We start from the raw sequence: 18000 nt of genomic DNA on the forward strand, positions 1-18000 counted from the left end.
ATCTCAGAGAGGAAGGAAGAGGGAGAGAGAGAGAGGAACACCGATGATGAGAGAGAGTCATGGATCGGCTGCCTCCTGCACGCCCCGCACTGGGGATGGAGCCCGCAACCCGGGCCTGTGCCCTGACTGGGAATCGAACCCTGACCTCCTGACTCATAGGTTGACACTCAGCCACTGAGCCACACAAGCCAGGATTTAATTCAATCTGTTCTTAACCACTTACGCACGTGAAAGCTCCTATTCTTCCAACAGCTCATGTCCATCGCCCTGTTTATTAAAGAACTTCCGAATGTTTCTTCTACCTAATGACTGAACATGTTGTTTAACTATCTAATAATAGGAACTGTTCAAAGGAAGTCTCCTTTCGGTAGCTTCTGCCTTCTTTTGCGACAGGCACCTGAGACAGCTAGGTTCCCGGGTCCTATTCTTGCTCCGGGCCCTCATCTTCCTGGTCTCTAACTGACCCCCCCCGTGAAAAGACGCTCAGTGTCCACACCCGCCCTTCCTGCTTAGGGTCTTACCTTTCATCACCGTCTTGGTTCCTCTGCGACTCATTCTGCACTAATGTTAGTGGAAGAGCTGCAGGCACAGAGAGGAGCACAGGAACCTTCTGTGGGGCTCACGCTGCCGTCAGGGGAGGCACCTGCTGGGGGTCAGGGGGCTCAGGTGGGGCCCTGGGAGGCAGCGGGAGGGGAGGTGCTGGTGGGAGCCCAATGGCCCGGCAGAGGGTAGGAGGGGCTGGTGGGGACCCAGGGGGGTGAACACATGTCCTATTGGGTTTGGGACATCCCAGCCATCAGTCAGACATCCCCCAAGGGCTCCCAGACTGTGAGAGGGTGCACCGGGCCTCTAGTAAAAACTATTTTTTAAAAAAAGAAGGTTTGTGGGGAGAGAGCCAGGGTCATGGCTCCTGCAGGTTGCAGCCTGAGCACAGGCCTCACCCTGTGTGCAAACAGGGCCTTCCTTCCTCAGAAAGGGACGCGTTCCCTGTGGCTATAAAGTGGCCGCACGCTGCCTTCCATGTGGTGCTCATTGGAGACAGTCAGTCCTGGGCATGGTCTGCTCAGCACAGAACTGCCCAAAGCCACCCACTCTCCAACCCAGACCGCCATTCCCCTAACAGTCGGCACGAGCTGTCCGTGACCGCCCTAATCCTGTCCCGGCACCTGGGGGGCACGGCTTCATAGACACGTCACCAGGTGAGCACGTCCGTCTCCTATTGGGCCTGGGACGTGCAGAGGGTGAGCATGTCCGTCTCCTGTTGGGCCTGGGACGTCCAGAGGGTGAGCATGTCCGTCTCCTATTGGGCCTGGGACATCCAGAGGGTGAGCATGTCCGTCACCTATTGGGCCTGGGGTGTCCAGAGGGTGAGCATGTCCGTCTCCTATTGGGCCTGGGACGTCCAGAGGGTGAGCATGTCCGTCTCCTGTTGGGTCTGGGACGTCCAGAGGGTGAGCATGTCTGTCACCTATTGGGTCTGGGACGTCCAGAGGGTGAGCATGTCCGTCACCTATTGGGCCTGGGACGTCCAGAGGGTGAGCATGTCCGTCACCTATTGGGCCTGGGACGTGCAGAGGGTGAGCATGTCCATCTCCTGTTGGGTCTGGGACGTCCAGAGGGTGAGCATGTCTGTCACCTATTGGGCCTGGGACGTGCAGAGGGTGAGCATGTCCATCTCCTATTGGGCCTGGGACGTCCAGAGGGTGAGCATGTCCGTCTCCTGTTGGGTCTGGGACGTCCAGAGGGTGAGCATGTCCGTCATCTATTGGGCCTGGGACGTCCAGAGGGTGAGCATGTCCGTCACCTATTGGGCCTGGGACGTCCAGAGGGTGAGCATGTCCGTCTCCTGTTGGGTCTGGGACGTGCAGAGGGTGAGCATGTCCGTCTCCTATTGGGCCTGGGATGTCCAGAGGGTGAGCATGTCCGTCACCTATTGGGCCTGGGACGTCCAGAGGGTGAGCATGTCCGTCACCTATTGGGCCTGGGACATGCAGAGGGTGAGCATGTCCGTCTCCTATTGGGCCTGGGACGTGCAGAGGGTGAGCATGTCCATCTCCTGTTGGGTCTGGGACGTGCAGAGGGTGAGCATGTCCGTCTCCTATTGGGCCTGGGACGTGCAGAGGGTGAGCATGTCCATCTCCTGTTGGGTCTGGGACGTCCAGAGGGTGAGCATGTCCATCTCCTATTGGGCCTGGGACGTCCAGAGGGTGAGCATGTCCGTCTCCTATTGGGTCTGGGACGTCCAGAGGGTGAGCATGTCTGTCACCTATTGGGCCTGGGATGTCCAGAGGGTGAGCATGTCCGTCTCCTATTGGGCCTGGGACGTGCAGAGGGTGAGCATGTCCGTCTCCTGTTGGGTCTGGGATGTCCAGAGGGTGAGCATGTCTGTCACCTATTGGGCCTGGGACGTCCAGAGGGTGAGCATGTCCGTCTCCTATTGGGCCTGGGATGTCCAGAGGGTGAGCATGTCCATCTCCTGTTGGGTCTGGGACGTCCAGAGGGTGAGCATGTCTGTCTCCTGTTGGATCTGGGATGTCCAGAGGGTGAGCAGGTCCCCTATTGGGCCTGGGACGTCCAGAGGGTGGTGAGGTCCTGTTTGCAACGTGTACAGGCCGCTGGTCAGGCCAGGAGTGTGAAGTATGACTCAGCGAGACGTGGGCCCCCAGGTTCAGAGCTGAGACAGAGTCCACGGAGACCGCAAGGCCGTGGGGGCAGGTGCGCTGCGAGGCTGGGAAGTGAGGTCTGATGTCTGTGCGGCCGTGACCTGGAGGCTGGGACCACCTCTCCCTCCACTCTGCTCTCCAGGAGAAGGGCCCCTATCCAGTGGACAGACAGTCCCCGCTGCTCCCCGGGCAGTGGCCCTGGGTCCTCCCACGAACCCCGTCACATGCTGAGGCGGACCTTGATCTCCAGCCCTGCATTCACCCTTCCTGGTGGCCTGTGTGGCCTGGCCGCTGTGCGGGGTCCAATGTGTCTGGGGTGAGTGTCTAGCTGCCCCAGACAGTGGCAGGACTCTCTCAGTTCGTGCGTGGGAGGCGGTGATGATGGGGTGTGCCAGGCTTGGGTGGGTGGGGGGCGTTCTACGAGTGGTTAGAGTGAGACACACCCGCCTGAGCACGAATGTGAAGTCCCATCCGTGATCTTTATTGATCGCACAGGGAAATCATTTTGGAAGAGAGTGTATCCAATAGACATTAGATTTTCTGGTGCTTTCGTTATTTTAGAAGGAGTGTCCGTTTGACTCACCAGCATGCTTCCTTGCTGCCAACTTAATTCTTTCTGGGCTGTTGTTTGAATACAAACAAAATGTGGTTTTGGGTGCGATTTGTAAGATCATTTTTTGTTCTTGTTAATCCTCACCTGGGATATTTTTCCCATTGAATTTTTTAGAGAGAGTGGTAGGGAGAGAGAGAGAGAGAGAGAGAGATAGAGATAGAGAGAGAGAGAGAGAGAGAGAGAGAAACATCAATGTCAAAAACATTAGAACACATTGATTGGTTGGTTGCCTTCCACACACACCCCAACTGGGGCCAGGGATCGAACCTGCAACCCAGGTATGTGCCCTTGACCAGGAATCAAACCCAAGTCCTTTCAGTGTGTGGGCTGACGTTTCAACCACTGAGCAACACTGGCCAGTGCTGTAAGATCATTTTTAGAGACTGTGTTGGACAAACATCTATATATATATATATAGTCAGGGGCCATCACATCCGAAACAACTGAACAGACAATCGAACAAGCTGAGTAGGGCGACCAGGCCGGCTGGGGGTTTAGTGAGGGATGACCAAACGACTGAGCAGCAGGCTGTGTGGGGTGACCAGGCTGGCAGGGGGGCCAGTTAGGGGTGATCAGACAGGCAGGAAGGTGAGTAGTTAGGAGCCAGCGGTCCTGGATTGGAGAGGATGCAGGCTGGACTGAGGATCCCCTCCCGTGCATGAAGTTCGTGCACCACGCCTCTAGTATATATATTATAATGCAGGCTATTCATGAAACGCTGTCCCTGCCTTTATCAGTGTGAAGAAACCAGTGACTATATCTGTGAATCAGACAAGTAGAACAAAGGAGGGAAAAGGAGAAGGCACCTGTTTGCTCAAAGGTTTTAGAAAGTTCTTCACAAGTTTAAAAAGCATGTCGTTGCAGACCGAGAGATATAATTTATTTATTTATTTATATTTTTTAAATATATTTTTATTGATGTTAGAGAGGGAGAGGGAGAGAGAAATTGAAACATCAATGATGAGAGAGAAGCATGTGCTCTTGACCAGAATCAAACCCGGGACCCCTCAGTCTGCAGGCCGACGCTCTTTCCACTGAGCCAAACCAGCTAGGGCTAGAATTTATTTAAAATTTCAAAGAATTGCATATATTAAACATTGTGTCTGTAATTCTGAAGTAGCCAGTGAATAAAAATTGAAAAATCAAAACATTCCAAAAAATTTCCTGATTTATCATCATTTTCTCTGGCCCAGGGCCCCTCTAAGCAGTTTACTGAGATGAAGAGAGTTACACAGTTAGACTTTACTTTGTGGTCTCCGTCATCAACCTTAGTAAGAGGAACGTGCGTGCTGATTGACATGAACCGTGGAAATGGACCGGTTGGATTTGGGGGGCTTTCGCTCTCAGATACCTGTATGTCGGTGAATGATACTGTTTACATCATTTAGAAAAAAAAATGAAAAAATGTGCAGAATGAGTTTTATTCTTAAGCAATCTGGTGATGAACTGTGCTTTGAGTTCGGTGAATGTCGCTTAATATGAAAAATATCTCCTGTCTTCTATAAATATATCTGATATCCCATTTGGAAAAACAAAAAACGAAAAAACAACCTTTAATTTCTAGCTCCGGAAAGAAAGGAATCTACATATATAAAAGCCTAAGCGACAGAATGACCGAACGACCGGTCGACCAGTGGCTCTGACGCGCACTGACCACCAGGGGGCAGACACTCAATGCAGGAGCTGCCCCCTGGTGGTCAGTGCGCTCCCACAGCCAACCTCCCGGGCTGGCCAACCTCCCGCGGTCCCTCCCCACAAGGGACCCCCAACCTGTGCACGAATTCGTGCACTGGGCCTCTAGTTAGAATATAAACTGGAGGAGCCAGTGAACCAACCAACACAGTGTTGGCTCTTGGCCCACAATCCCCCTGGTCTGTGGGCACCCGGGCGCTGCTGGCACCCGCTCCCCCAGTGGCCAGGCTGAGAACTGGGGTCTCTCGGCAGACAAAGGAAAGTTGGTGATTTCTGTTCATCGTGCCCAAACGAAACCTTACATTTCTTTCCTTTTTTTTAGCGGCGGGGGGGGGGGGGGGGGGGGGGGGGGGGAAGAAAGATCAAGAGCCTCTGGCTGCCGTGGGAAGATCAGGAAGGAGCATCTGGGTGAATTCTGAAATAAAACAGGTAGGAATCCTTGATTCTCCCTTAGATCTGACTTGAATCGCCCGCTTAAAATAAAAGCACAAATAATCAAAAACAAAGGTCTTCCGTGCCCTCTGCAGACACTGAATCCTGTGGAGCAGTTTCTCAGGTTACAGGGGACGATCTACTATTTCAGCCCCCGGACAGCCCCGGGGGGCGGGGGGCAGGAGGACGGGCGGGCGGCCCCAGCGGAGCCGTGTGATGCGCGTCCTGCTGAAACGTCACCTTCATGTGTCACTGAGAGATGACGGGCTGCCACGTACCTTCAGCCACAAAACAGGACCAAGTCCCACGGCCCGAGCCCGCCCTCCGCACGGAGAGGCACCTGCCACGGCCACAGGAAGGGCCCCTCCCCGGACCTCCCGTGTGGGTGAGGCGGGAGAGCAGAGCGCTGGGGTTAGAGACGCCGACGGGAAAGAGGTCAGTCTCAGCTCACGGGTATATTTAAATAGGCGGGAAGGACGTGACCTCGTGCACAGCGCCCACACGGCACACAGCAAGCCGTGCTTCCACGGCCAACGTGCGCGGCTTTGAAGGCGCGAGGGCCCCCTGGACCCGTAAACATCCCTCCTCTTATCTGCGTGTCCTGTCCCCCGTGGTAGCGGCCCAGTCCATAGACCCACCACCCCTGTCCGGGCATCCTGCCGGGCTGACAGCACGGACGGCTTGCATCGCGTGGAGACGCTCCCACAAACCCGCTGAGAGCTCAGAGTCTGCAGTCTCGTCGCGTTTCCTGAATCTCGGACGGGCGCTGGGGACCCACGACGCCCGGGGATGCTATGCGCCGGGTCAGGGTCAGCTCTCCTGCCAGTGAGGGCGCTGCAGCCGATCCCTCCTCAGAGGACAGATGGACACGGAGGCTCCAGCTTCACGCGGTCAGCGAGCTGCGGGCGCTGATGGAGGAGGGACAGGGACAGGCCTGGGGGCTCACCCACCCAGTGACGGCCACTCAGAGTGGGGCAGGGTCCACCCGGCCTCCCTTACAACAAAGCACAGAGGGAAGCGGAGCCCTCCACTCAGCCCCGCTCACACCAGCCTCGGTCCTGTCTCCCGCCCAGGACTCTAACCTGTCCCTCGCCCACGGTCAGGGCTCCGGGTCACCGAGTCCCTGAAGCCAGAGGCACGGGCTGTGCTGGGATCCCCGCCCGGAAGCCCCCCGCAGCTCCCACAGGCTGGCGCCGGTGGCTCCGCTGCCCGCAGATGTAGGTTTCACATGTGGAAAGGACGGGGGGGCTTGGCCACAGTCCCTCCCCGGGGCACGCGTGTGCCGAGGGCCGCAGCGGGGCTGGCGTCCTGCTCTGGGCGGCGGGTGGTGGCGCGGTCCTGCCCGCGGGCGCTACCTGGCCTTCTGCAGCTCTTGGCGCAGCCAGGCCGGCAGGGGCTGCCCCAGCCGGTGCAGCAGCCGGGACAGCTCCACGTTGTGGTCCCGGTAGTAGCCGGACAGGAAGGCTCTGGCCTGCGAGGCAAGGGGAGAGAGGAGGCTGAGTGTGTCCCGTGTCACGAGAAGAGACCGCACGCCTGCTCCTCGAGGGGCTTGTGACAACACAGGCAGCGGCAAAGATGCATCTCTTTGTGCGTCCGCTCAGATGTCACTCATTTTTACCTTTTGAAACTGTTCGGGGCAGAACAGAATATGGGGGACCCGCTGCAGCGATCAGACTGAGGGTCCTGCTCCGTCACCGTGACGGCTCTGCTCTGGGTACAAGCACCGCCTCGCCCGGCTGGGAGCCGCCGCCTGGGCCCGGGAGCCCCCCTGGGAACGCGGCCCATCCTCCTTCCGGGAACCGCCCGTCACGATGGAGGGACTCACCACCTCGTGGCCGAGACAACCTCGTCCCGGAGGCACCTGCTCTTTCCACCCCAGCCCCTGCTGCCTGAGATCTGGTCCTGGGCGCCCGGGGGTGCCCCTCTGTGACCGCCCCACCCCCTCCCCGCAGCCCGCATGACCTGTAACCTGTGCGATTACCCCTGTCCGCTTCCCATGCCTGTAACTCCTCCTCCCCATAGAAGCAGCTGGTGTGTGGGGGGCAGAGCAGATGACCTGTGGTGACCTGCTGCTCCCCCTGCTGCCGGCAGGACTGGGTTAAACGCTCACATAGGATCCAGCCCTCTCTCTGCTGAGTTGGCTCACATGGTGACAGGCGGCTGGACCCCTTGGTCGTCCGGTTACAAAAACATCTGGAGGACGCGTAGCTGAAAATGAGACCCTGTCCAGGTGTGTCGGCTGCGGCTCGTTCACCATGTGCCCCGTTGAGGGCGGAGGGCGACGTCCACGGGGAGAGACGGACGGGGGGTCCTCTGATGCTACAGAGGAGCCAGGGAGGGGGCAGATCTGGTACCAACTCTACAGACCTCGCTGGACAAACTCAGGTACTTCCGCTGAATGTGGCCACCTTCTGCCACTTTGGGCCGTGGCATAAAAACAAAACATCCCACAAACGGAAATTCACGTTAAAGAAATCACTTGTAATGCTGCAGAAACATTTCCTATCTTTGTTTTGGGACCAAAAGAGGTTTTCAAAAAATCATCAAGAACTTCCTGCTTCAAAACGGTCTCGTGGGAGACCATCCTGGGCCGCGTCCCCGGGTCCCTGTTCCTCGCTGGCCGCAGGGCTTGGGCCTTTGCAGACGGAGGGCTACACGCCAGGGTTACACGATGGGCCATGGCCCTCGCTTACGCTTTCTTTTCTTTCTGGAAAACAGTGAGTTCACTGGGGTTCCTGTCCTGGGGTTCCTGTCTGGGTGACCCCTGCCTCACCCTATCCCCCAGGGAGCTCTGCGTCCCTGATGGAAGGCGGGGAGGACCGGTCCCCGCCTAAGCTCAGGCACCAACAGCCGTGTTTTCCGTCTGGTCAAAGCCACACCCTCCCTCGTCAGCCCGTCAGTAATTTACCACGAATGGACCCCTTTCTTCCTACAAACTCCCCACGCGCCTCCTGTGTCCGCTGGGAGAGGGGACTCGAACGACCACACCCTTCACGCACATGCACCAGGTGTTCCGTTACGTGTCCTCCCAGGACCCCGACGCACACCCTTCACGTCCCGATCAGCCGCTTGTAGAAGCGGTGGGAACGTTACGCCCACGGACGTCTTGCAGGTTAAAGTGATTTCGGAAGCCCAGTGACATTCTCAAGTCCAAGGTTCTAGTTTGAGGACCTCCCGGTCCCTCTGTTTGCATAGTAACGCCCGCATCACTCCATCCCTCCCCTGCTCGCCTTGCCTGGGAGGGATGCTTGTGGTCTCTGCTCCGGAGGCTCGCTGCTTCCCAATCCCGAGCCTCCTCCGAGCAGCCCTCCGGCCACAGACCCCCCTGCCTCGTAGAGGGTCCCGCTCCCCGGATCTTATCAGACCAGGGGCCATAGCTAGCTCTCCCTCCCTGCCGTCAATCCAGGCCCATGACTGTCTTATCCTCGCTGACGTCCTGGCAGAAGAAGAGATAGACACTTGGTCTGTGTCGTGTCTCCGGCACAGCGTGCCTAAAACGGAACATCCCAGGTGAGAGCGACCACATCGTCTTGTCAGGTGACGCGGTGGCCTTTGAACCTCACCCAGATGGGGCTGGCTGCTGGGAGAACCCCACAGGCATAGAAGGTAGGAGCTCGAGCCCCATCCCTGACCCCTGGGAGGAGAGAGGGGTGGGGGTGGCATGATCCCCAAGGCCAGGGAGTGCCTCAGTCCTGCTGTAAGGGAGCAGCCACCCCACACCCGATCGGAGGGACCACGATCTCCAGGTGGTGAAGCGGGGATATTGGGGAGAGGGAGACCCCGAGGCATGGTCTCCCTGCCCCTCCCCACACGGCCCTGTGCTCCTCTCCCATCCAGCCGTTCCTGGGTGAGTCCCGTGTTTATCTGAGTTCTGGGAGCTGCTCCCGCGAGTTAATGAAACCCAGGGAGGGGCGTGGGGCCCTGTGACTTCCAGCCGGTGGGTCATGGGGCACAGATGAGCCCGGGGGCTGGGAGGACTCTGAGGGGTCGGGGAGGGCGGCCTTGCAAGCCTGAGCCCCGAGCTGCGGCTCTGACGCTGATACGGTGGCGTGAGCCGGACGGTAGGACCCCCGGCCGGGGCCCAGCACTGCCTGTCGGCGGGAGAAGCCCCGACACGGTGCAGGGGCCTCCACGGCTTACTCAGCCCATGCACAGAGCAGGCGCTGGGCGTGCACTTACTATGTAAACACGCTGCTCACACACGTGATCCAGCCACGTGTCTGCTAACCCCTGTGGGTACCTCACACACCTGGAGCGGGTTGCTGTCCAGTGAGCGTTTCCGCCCTCGCTCTGGTGATGGTTTTGTGCGTGACTGCACCCCAGGATCCTGAAACCAGGGAAACCCACCTGGGGGTCCATGGGCGGGTACTTCCGGCCTTTGCTTTTCCCCAGGCATTTGGTCTTCCCTCCTTCCAGCAGTTGGCACCAAAAGCCCTTCTGGGGGTCAAACCTATAAGAGACCACACGTGGACGCGGTCAGAGAGATGATTACAAACAACGCGGAATCCGGTGGGGAGGCCTCCCCCGGGGACGGAGGGCCCTCAGGAGTGTAATTCACACCTACGTGTAATTGTTCAATTGGCCTGAGAGTCTAACCGAAATCAAATAAACACGATCTTATTACAGGGGAACCTCGTTCCGCTTCTGGAACCTAGTGCATTCGGAAGGCTGATTGAGAAGCGATTGGTTCCAATACGGAATCATTTCTCCCTAGAAAGACTGAAAATGGAACAAGTCTGTTCCAGACCCCCACCTGATCCCGTGTTAATCGTCCCCACACACAGTGCTTGTCTGATGGTCTGTTTACTGTATAAATTAACACTTCTTTTCTTTTTTTTAAAAAAAAGATATATATTTTATTGATTTTTTACAGAGAGGAAGGGAGAGGGATAGAGTTCAGAAACATCGATCAGCTGCCTCCTACACACCCCCTACTGGGGATGTGCCCGCAACCAAGGTACATGCCCTTGACCAGAATCGAACCTGGGACCCTTCAGTCCCAGGCCGATGCTCTATCCACTGAGCCAAACCATTCAGGGCAACCCTTCTTTTCTTAAACTTCTCGAACCACCCCTTCTGGCCTTGCAGGGATTTTTCCTGAATCACTGCCCCGAAATGCAGTCACTGCCTAACTGCTCCCCCTTGATCCAAACCAACACCAGCTCTGCCACCTCTTCAAGTGCCTGTGATGGCTGTTGTGTGAGCACGTTCACACCTTTACAACATTAGCACTCCCCAGGGCCTCTTCATGTTTTAAAACTGTGCTGATCGCCAGCAACAAAAGCATTCTCTCCTGTGCTAGCCGGGGCCGGACGCGTCTTGTCTGCTGAGGTATCAGCCTGGAAGGGTTATCAGGTCAAACACGGAAGATGTGGCTGACAACAGAGACATTTTTTTCTGTGAAGAACTTGGTCGAGAACCGAATCGTTCAAGATGGGAAACGTTTGAGAAGCGAGGTTTTAGCATCTTCCGTCGTGGAAAAACACACCTTTAGTCCGAGCTTACATTGAAGTTACTAAGTGCTGGGGTCCAACCCCAGCAGGTCCAGGAGTCCCCAAAGGTATGGACGGAGTCAGCGAAGAAGGAATGACACGGAGACAGCGTTCAGTTGATCAGCAGCCTAGCCAGGATCTCTAGCCAGGATCTCCAGCCAAGTTCTGGTCTGGATCTCCAGCGAAGTTCTGGTTAGGATCTCCAGCCAGGTTCTGTAGCCATGTTGCCTCACTAGGTTCTCCAGCCAGGTTCTGTCCAGGTTCTCCAGCCAGGTTCAGTCACCAGGTTCTAGTCAGGTTCTCTTGCCATGTTCTATCCAGGTTCTGTAGCCAGGTTCTGTCTCTAGGTTCTTCAGCCAGGTTCTCTCGCTAGGTTCTGTCTCTAGGTTCTGTCTCCAGTTTCTGTCCAGGATCTTTTGCCATGTTCTCTCCAGCGAAGTTCTTCTGTCTCTAGGTTCTGTGTAGGTTCTGTCTTCTAAGTTCTGTCTTGTTACATCTGTATTTATACTAGTTGACTCCAATCCTATCAATCTCTATTCCAAAGGTTAGGGCGTTTCTTATCTCCATTCCAGGGAGTAAAGATTATGTAGCTTAAGCATGATTGTTCATAGTTAAAGTGATTAATTACCCGCCTGGCACTTAGTTAAGGGGTTTTATTCCCTCCCTAACTTCAGGGGAAAATCCCGACCTGGGGAAACAACCTTTCTCAGAGAGGTGACCTTGGTTAAAACACGTAGTGCCAAGAAGGTGAGCAAACATATTAAGAACAGTATGCCATATATGCCAGGTCCCTTGAAACAGCAAGCATGGACCTGCTCCCAGCAACTAAGTTCCATGTTTTCCTTGTTCACCCATAAAGATCAAGGCCTCGTCATCAAGACGACAGCCCATGATGAAGGACCTTCAGCATATGAATCCACACCCTGATTCTCTGTCCGAGTGAGTCAATGTCTCTGAAATCCTTCCATGGTCTACAGGGCGGGCAAACATAGAGTGACAGCTGTGAGTACTGCAAACAGAGTTTATTCCTGTATTCTTACATATTCATCACTGTATCATTTCCCTTACAAACAACTGTAAACCGACTTTTGCCCCACCCTGTATATACAATGACTTAATGTAATAAAAATAAAATTCCGTGAATACAATCATGAATGAAACACTCTAATTTGGAAAAATACTGTATGTTTTTACAGTTCAAAAGGTTCATACCTTTCAAGGAGAGAATTAAAAGTGTAAAACATGCCTGGCCAGTGTGGCTCAGTGGTTGAACATCGACCTATGAACCAGGAGGTCATGGTTCGATTCGCGGTCAAGGGCACATGCCCGGGTTGGGGGCTCCATCTCCAGTGTGGGGTGTGCAGGAGGCAGCCGATCCATGATTCTCTCTCATCATTGATGTTTCTCTCTCTCTCTCTCTCTCCCTCTCCCTTCCCCTCTGAAATCAATAAAAATACATTAAAAAAGGATAAAATACAATGTGTTATATTTGGGGACAGTGAGCCGGGTGAGGGCGGTTGGAGAACCTCACTTCTGTTGAAGCCGGTGACCCCAGCAGGCGGCTCAGGGCCCTGGGCCCCAGGTTTCTAACTCGCTTGGCTCCCAGGGCTGCAGGAAGTTACAGGAGAAACGAGGTGTGGCCTCATTCACTGGTTTGAGCTCCACATGGAAGCAACTGAAAAGCAGAATTTCTGCTTAGGACTAACAAGGTAGGAAAAATGAAAGCCTGAGCCGGACGAGGAGAGGGGTGCTCGCGACGTCCCCCGGGACCCGTGGTGCACGGAACATGGGGGGTGGGGGTGGGGGGGCGCCTGGTCCTGCCACTCGGCAGAGGTTCCGAGGACGGAGTGTAATGGCCGGGGACGCAAAGTTCATTAGCCGCGGCACCTGTCGCGGCCCTGGGCCTTTGCCAGACACCGTGCCCTGCTGCTCATCGCTGCACAGGGGAGCTTCAGAGTCCCCTGGCCGCCTGCGGTCAGAGCCGTGGCCCTGCGGCCCAGGCTGCCCGCGGCGCCCATGTTGTCCATGAGAATGAAACACGTGGCGGGCGAACGGGTGCAGGGGCGGCGGGCCGTTTCCACCTGGGCTTTCAACCTGCTGCTTCCCATCCCCGTCCTGCCTCCGGCTGAGCTTTCCTTCAGTCCCAATCGGAGCGGCGATGACATTCAGCGGCTGCGCAGACGCGGCGGGAAGTGGCCTCGTGGTGCCCGGTGGCCTTGCTGCCGGGAGGGTGGGTAACTGTCCCGGTGACACGCAGCGCTGGCCATGGAGCCCAGGTGTCTGCAGGCGCTGCTCTCAGGTGTGCGGGCCCCTGGCTCCCAGCTACCTGAGGGGGGAGAACCTTCCAGAAGCCCGCAGGGCCTGCAGATGGGCTGTCATCACCTGGAATCCACGCTGCTCTGCTGTCCTGGCCTTGCTGACGGCCAACAGGGGCGTTTCTCTTCCCTGGGGTACAGGGTGCATCTTCCTCCGTGTTCCCTGCGCACGGAACTGTGAGACAGATGCGTGGCCTCCTCGGACGAGGGCTGGACAGCTTTGAGGACGTGAGGCAGCTGCCATCCGCGTCCCTCCATGGCCCGGAGCGTCGCGCGGTTATTAGTGTTCAGATGCTGAGACGCATTAGAAACCAGCTGTTCAGTGTCGGCCATCTTCCTTCCCCGGGAGGTGTGGCAGCTCTCAGGACGTCAGCAGCTGTTTGCAGTGAACAGGACGGACGCGTTTCCTCAAGTGCCGCCAGGAGGCGGAGGCCGGTCTCCTCCAGAGCAAGGATGCACCAGGTCAGGGGTGCGGGGCCCTGGGGGTGCGCTGCCCGTGCTGGTGGCTCTGCGTGCAGGTAACACCTCCTCAGGGCTGCTCCTGAGACCGGGAGCCACCCAACCTCATACCTGCTTCTTGTCCGCCCATGACCCTCTCTCCTGTCTAATTGATAGCCACCTGCCAGGAGCCGGGGAAGGATGTGATCAGGCTCCTTAGGTGTCGGACTGACATTGACTAGGCCTCCACTCTGCCTGGGGAGGGAGGCCAGTGCACCCGTTACTCTAGTAACGGCTCTGCCTTCAGCGGGTTTCGTTTGTGTTTGCCTTGTTTACATTTTCCCACTTTTACTTTCACGAGGACAGGGTTGTATTTCCCAAGCTGCTTACAGTGATGCCTCTCCAACCACATCCCCATGGGCAGGACACTCCCCCTCCCCCCGTGGACTTCAGTCCGCCCTCCCCCCATGGACTTGAGCTCCCCTCCCCCATGGATTTGAGCTCCCCTCCCCCATGGACTTGAGCTCCCCTCCCCCATGGATTTGAGCTCCCCTCCCCCATGGACTTGAGCTCCCCTCCCCCATGGATTTGAGCTCCCCTCCCCCATGGGTTTGAGCTCCCCTCCCCCATGGGTTTGAGCTCCCCTCCCCCATGGGTTTGAGCTCCCCTCCCCCATGGATTTGAGCTCCCTTCCCCCCATGGATTTGAGCTCCCCTCCCCCATGGACTTGGGTTCCCCTCCCCCATGGGTTTGGGCTCCCCCTCCCCCCGTGGACTTGGGCTGGCTGTGGTGACTTGGGTGTAATCAACAGAGCACGGCATCAGTGGCGTTGTGTGACCTGTGGGCGAGGCCCACGGAGGCCCTGGCTGTCTTGGACCACTGCCCCGATGTGCTGTCCACCCTCCGAGCCCAGCCAGCACGGAGAGGAAACCCCATGAGGGGTGTCCTCCCATTGAACTCGGCCTCTGATCCCTCCCCATCCACCAGGCAGAGATGTGAGTGAGGACAGAAGGAAGAGTCAGGTTCAAGGTGGCGAAGGTCGTGAGTCACCTCCTCCTGGGGTCGCGGGATAACTCCGTCTGTGGGGGGTCTGGGTGCGGGGTGAGCCTCCACCAGAGGGAGGACAGGCAGACACTCTGGCTGGGGACAGACAGCACACCTGGACCACGGACCTGAAACCCACTGGAGGGCGGCCGCAGGCGGGGCAAGTCGAGGAATGTGTTGATGAGCTGGGAGACAAAGCCATGGGACTCCCCCGAGCAGCAAATGAAAATAAACTTCAAGAGCGTGAAGAGACCTGAAGGGACCTTGGGACAGCAATTGCGATAACATTCACAGTGTCAGGGTCCCGGAACCAGACAGCTTCCCTGGCGAATTCTCCCGAAGAAGATCCCAACCCCTCAGACTCTCCCGCAACCTCGAAGAGGAGAGAGAGCTCGCACATTTCATCAGGCCCATGTCATCCCGGCCGCAAACCAGGCAAGGACACAGAGAAGCAGAATTACAGGCCCAAGTCCCTGGAGGACGCAGATGCAGAAATCCCCAACAAATCCAACAAGACGTGACCAGGCTCAGTCCCACACCGGCATCAAGTGGGACTCAGTCCTGGGAGACAAGGATGGTTCGACCTTCGCAGTCCATGCAACTTTACCAAAACACTGAGAACCAACCGATGAACACAGGGGCACTGCAGGATACAATGTTAATATTTGGAAATCTGTGGCATTTCTATACACAAATCATGAACCATTGGAAAGAGATCAAGAAAACAAACCCACGTACGATTGCATCTGAAAGAATAAAATACTTAGGACTACATTTAACCAAGGAGGTGAATGACCCACACACTGAAAAAGTAGCTTCCAGAAGATTCCAGGGCCCAGACATTCAAGTCACATCCAGACATCCACATCTTCCCAGCGGTGGCCCCAGGTATGATGAGCAGAGACAAGCTGTCTCCATTACCAGCCCACAGAATCCACGAGTCAATAACGTGGCCGTGGCTCCATGTTGGTGGGCTTGGAAATGGCCCCTCATGTAGCAACAGATCGTTGGACATGAGACATGATTCTCTCTGAGCAGGTTACCTCATTTAATGAATACAGAGTAAACCCAAAATCCGCCTGGCAGGCGTGGCTCAGTGGTTGAGTGTCAACCTAAGAACCAGGAGGTCAGGTTCAATTCCCGGTCAGGGCACATGCCCAGGTTGTGGGCTCAATCCCCAGTGTGGGGCATGCAGGAGGCAGCCGATCAATGATTCTCTCTCATCACTGATGTTTCTCTCTCTCTCTCCCTCTCCCTTTCTCTCTGAAATCAATCCTATATAATAAAAGGCTAATATGCAAATTGACCAAACAGCCAAATGACTGTTTGTTATGATGTGCACTGACCATCAGGGGGCAGATGCTCAATGCAGGAGCTGCCCCCTGGTGGTCAGTGCACTCCCACAGGGGGAGTGCCGCTTGGCCAGAAGCCCTGAGCTGGGCTCATGGTTGGCGAGTATAGTGGTGGTTGCGGGAGCCTCTCACACAGGATGTCTGACTGCTGGCTTAGGCCCACTCCCTCTTAAGCCATCAGTCGGACAACCCCCGAGGGCTCCCAGACTGCGAGAGGGTGCAGGCAGGCCTGAGGGACCCCCCTGAGTGCACAAATTTCATGCACTGTGCCTCTAGGAAAAATATAAAAAAAAGAAAAAAGAAATCTTCCCACTGTCATGGACCTCGTGATGCCATTGGGGTTTTATTCCTGACCCATAGACCTCGCAGGAGAGAGACTAACCTTTCACCTTTAAGCCTCCATTCCTGGGGATGGAAAAAGTGGACTTAACCAAACTTTTCCTGGGAAGAGCTCACAAAAAAGGCAGACACTCCGTAGATAACTAGGATGCCCCGCCTCCCCCCGCCCCCCCAGCTGAGGGCTCTTGAGTCACACAATGAGGTGTAAAAGAGTAGCTCGCGCTAATGGTGCAGGCCCATCTGCACCCCCACCCCCACCCCGGATCACTTATGACGGCAACTGATGGGTGCTCCAGCGAGCATGAGGCAGACTCACGTCAGTGCTTCTGAGTAGTTGTAACGCGGTGTCACTCCCAGAAACTTCTGGACGCCGTCCATCACAGTGGCCGGGTCGGACCTCAGCTGCTGTCCATCAATAATCAGCAACTGCCAAGGCAAAAATAGTCACTTAGTGAGGAACAAAGAGAAATTAACTAGACTCAGCCGCCTCCCTGGACCTCAGATGACCTGAACTAGTGGGTTAACCTGCACCACACGGAATGCAGGTACCACTGTGTCTCCAGCGGGTTAACCTGCGCCACACAGAATGCATGTACCATCGTGTCTCCAGTGGGTAACCTGCACCACATGGAAGGCATGTACCATCGTGTCTCCAGCGGGTTAACCTGCACCACACGGAATGCATGTACCATTGTGTCTCCAGTGGGTTAACCTTCACCACATGGATGCATGTGCTATCGGTGTCTCCAGCAGGTTAACCTGCAACACACGGAATGCATGTGCTATCGGTGTCTCCAGCGGGTTAACCTGCACCACACGGAATGCATGTACTATCGGTGTCTCCAGCGGGTTAACCTGCACCACACGGAATGCATGTACTATTGGTGTCTCCAGCAGGTTAACCTGCACCACACGGAATGCATGTGCTATCGGTGTCTCTAGCAGGTTAACCTGCAACACACGGAGTGCATGTGCTATCGGTGTCTCCAGCGAGTTAACCTGCACCACACGGAATGCATGTACTATTGGTGTCTCCAGCAGGTTAACCTGCACCACACGGAATGCATGTGCTATCGGTGTCTCTAGCAGGTTAACCTGCAACACGCGGAGTGCATGTGCTATCGGTGTCTCCAGCGAGTTAACCTGCACCACACGGAATGCATGTGCTATCGGTGTCTCCAGCGGGTTAACTTGCTCTACACGGAATGCATGTACCATCGTGTCTCCAGCGGGTTAACCTGCACTACATGGATGCATGTTACATTGTGTCTCCAGCGGGTTAACCTGCACTACACGGATGCATGGACCATCGTGTCTCCAGCGGGTTAACCTGCACTACACGGAGTGCTTGTACATCTGTGTCTCCAGAGGGTTAACCTGCACCACACGGAGTGCTTGTACATCCGTGTCTCCAGAGGGTTAACCTGCACCGCACGGAATGCATGTACATCCGTGTCTCCAGCGGGTTAACCTGCACCACACGGAGTGCTTGTACATCCGTGTCTCCAGCGGGTTAACCTGCACCACACGGAATGCATGTACATCCGTGTCTCCAGCGGGTTAACCTGCACCACACGGAATGCATGTACATCCGTGTCTCTAGATGGAACGCATGGCGAT

The 18000-nt window shown here is 56.1% G+C and overlaps 1 protein-coding gene across 1 annotated transcript in view; it reads right to left on the minus strand.

Moving 5' to 3' along the window:
* Positions 1-5303: 5303 nt before the first annotated feature.
* Positions 5304-18000, minus strand: part of NDST4 (N-deacetylase and N-sulfotransferase 4) — a 167093-nt gene continuing 154396 nt past the window's right edge. The window contains exons 13-15 of the mRNA XM_059695563.1: positions 16697-16806; positions 9748-9850; positions 5304-6871 (exon numbers count right to left, since the gene is read on the minus strand). Coding sequence (XP_059551546.1) covers positions 6752-6871; positions 9748-9850; positions 16697-16806 — 333 coding nt within the window. The 3' untranslated portion in view covers positions 5304-6751. The remainder of the gene's footprint in view (positions 6872-9747; positions 9851-16696; positions 16807-18000) is intronic.

The sequence above is a fragment of the Myotis daubentonii genome, chromosome 5 (assembly GCF_963259705.1).
Source record: "Myotis daubentonii chromosome 5, mMyoDau2.1, whole genome shotgun sequence".
In the NCBI taxonomy this organism is placed as follows: Eukaryota; Metazoa; Chordata; class Mammalia; order Chiroptera; family Vespertilionidae; genus Myotis; species Myotis daubentonii.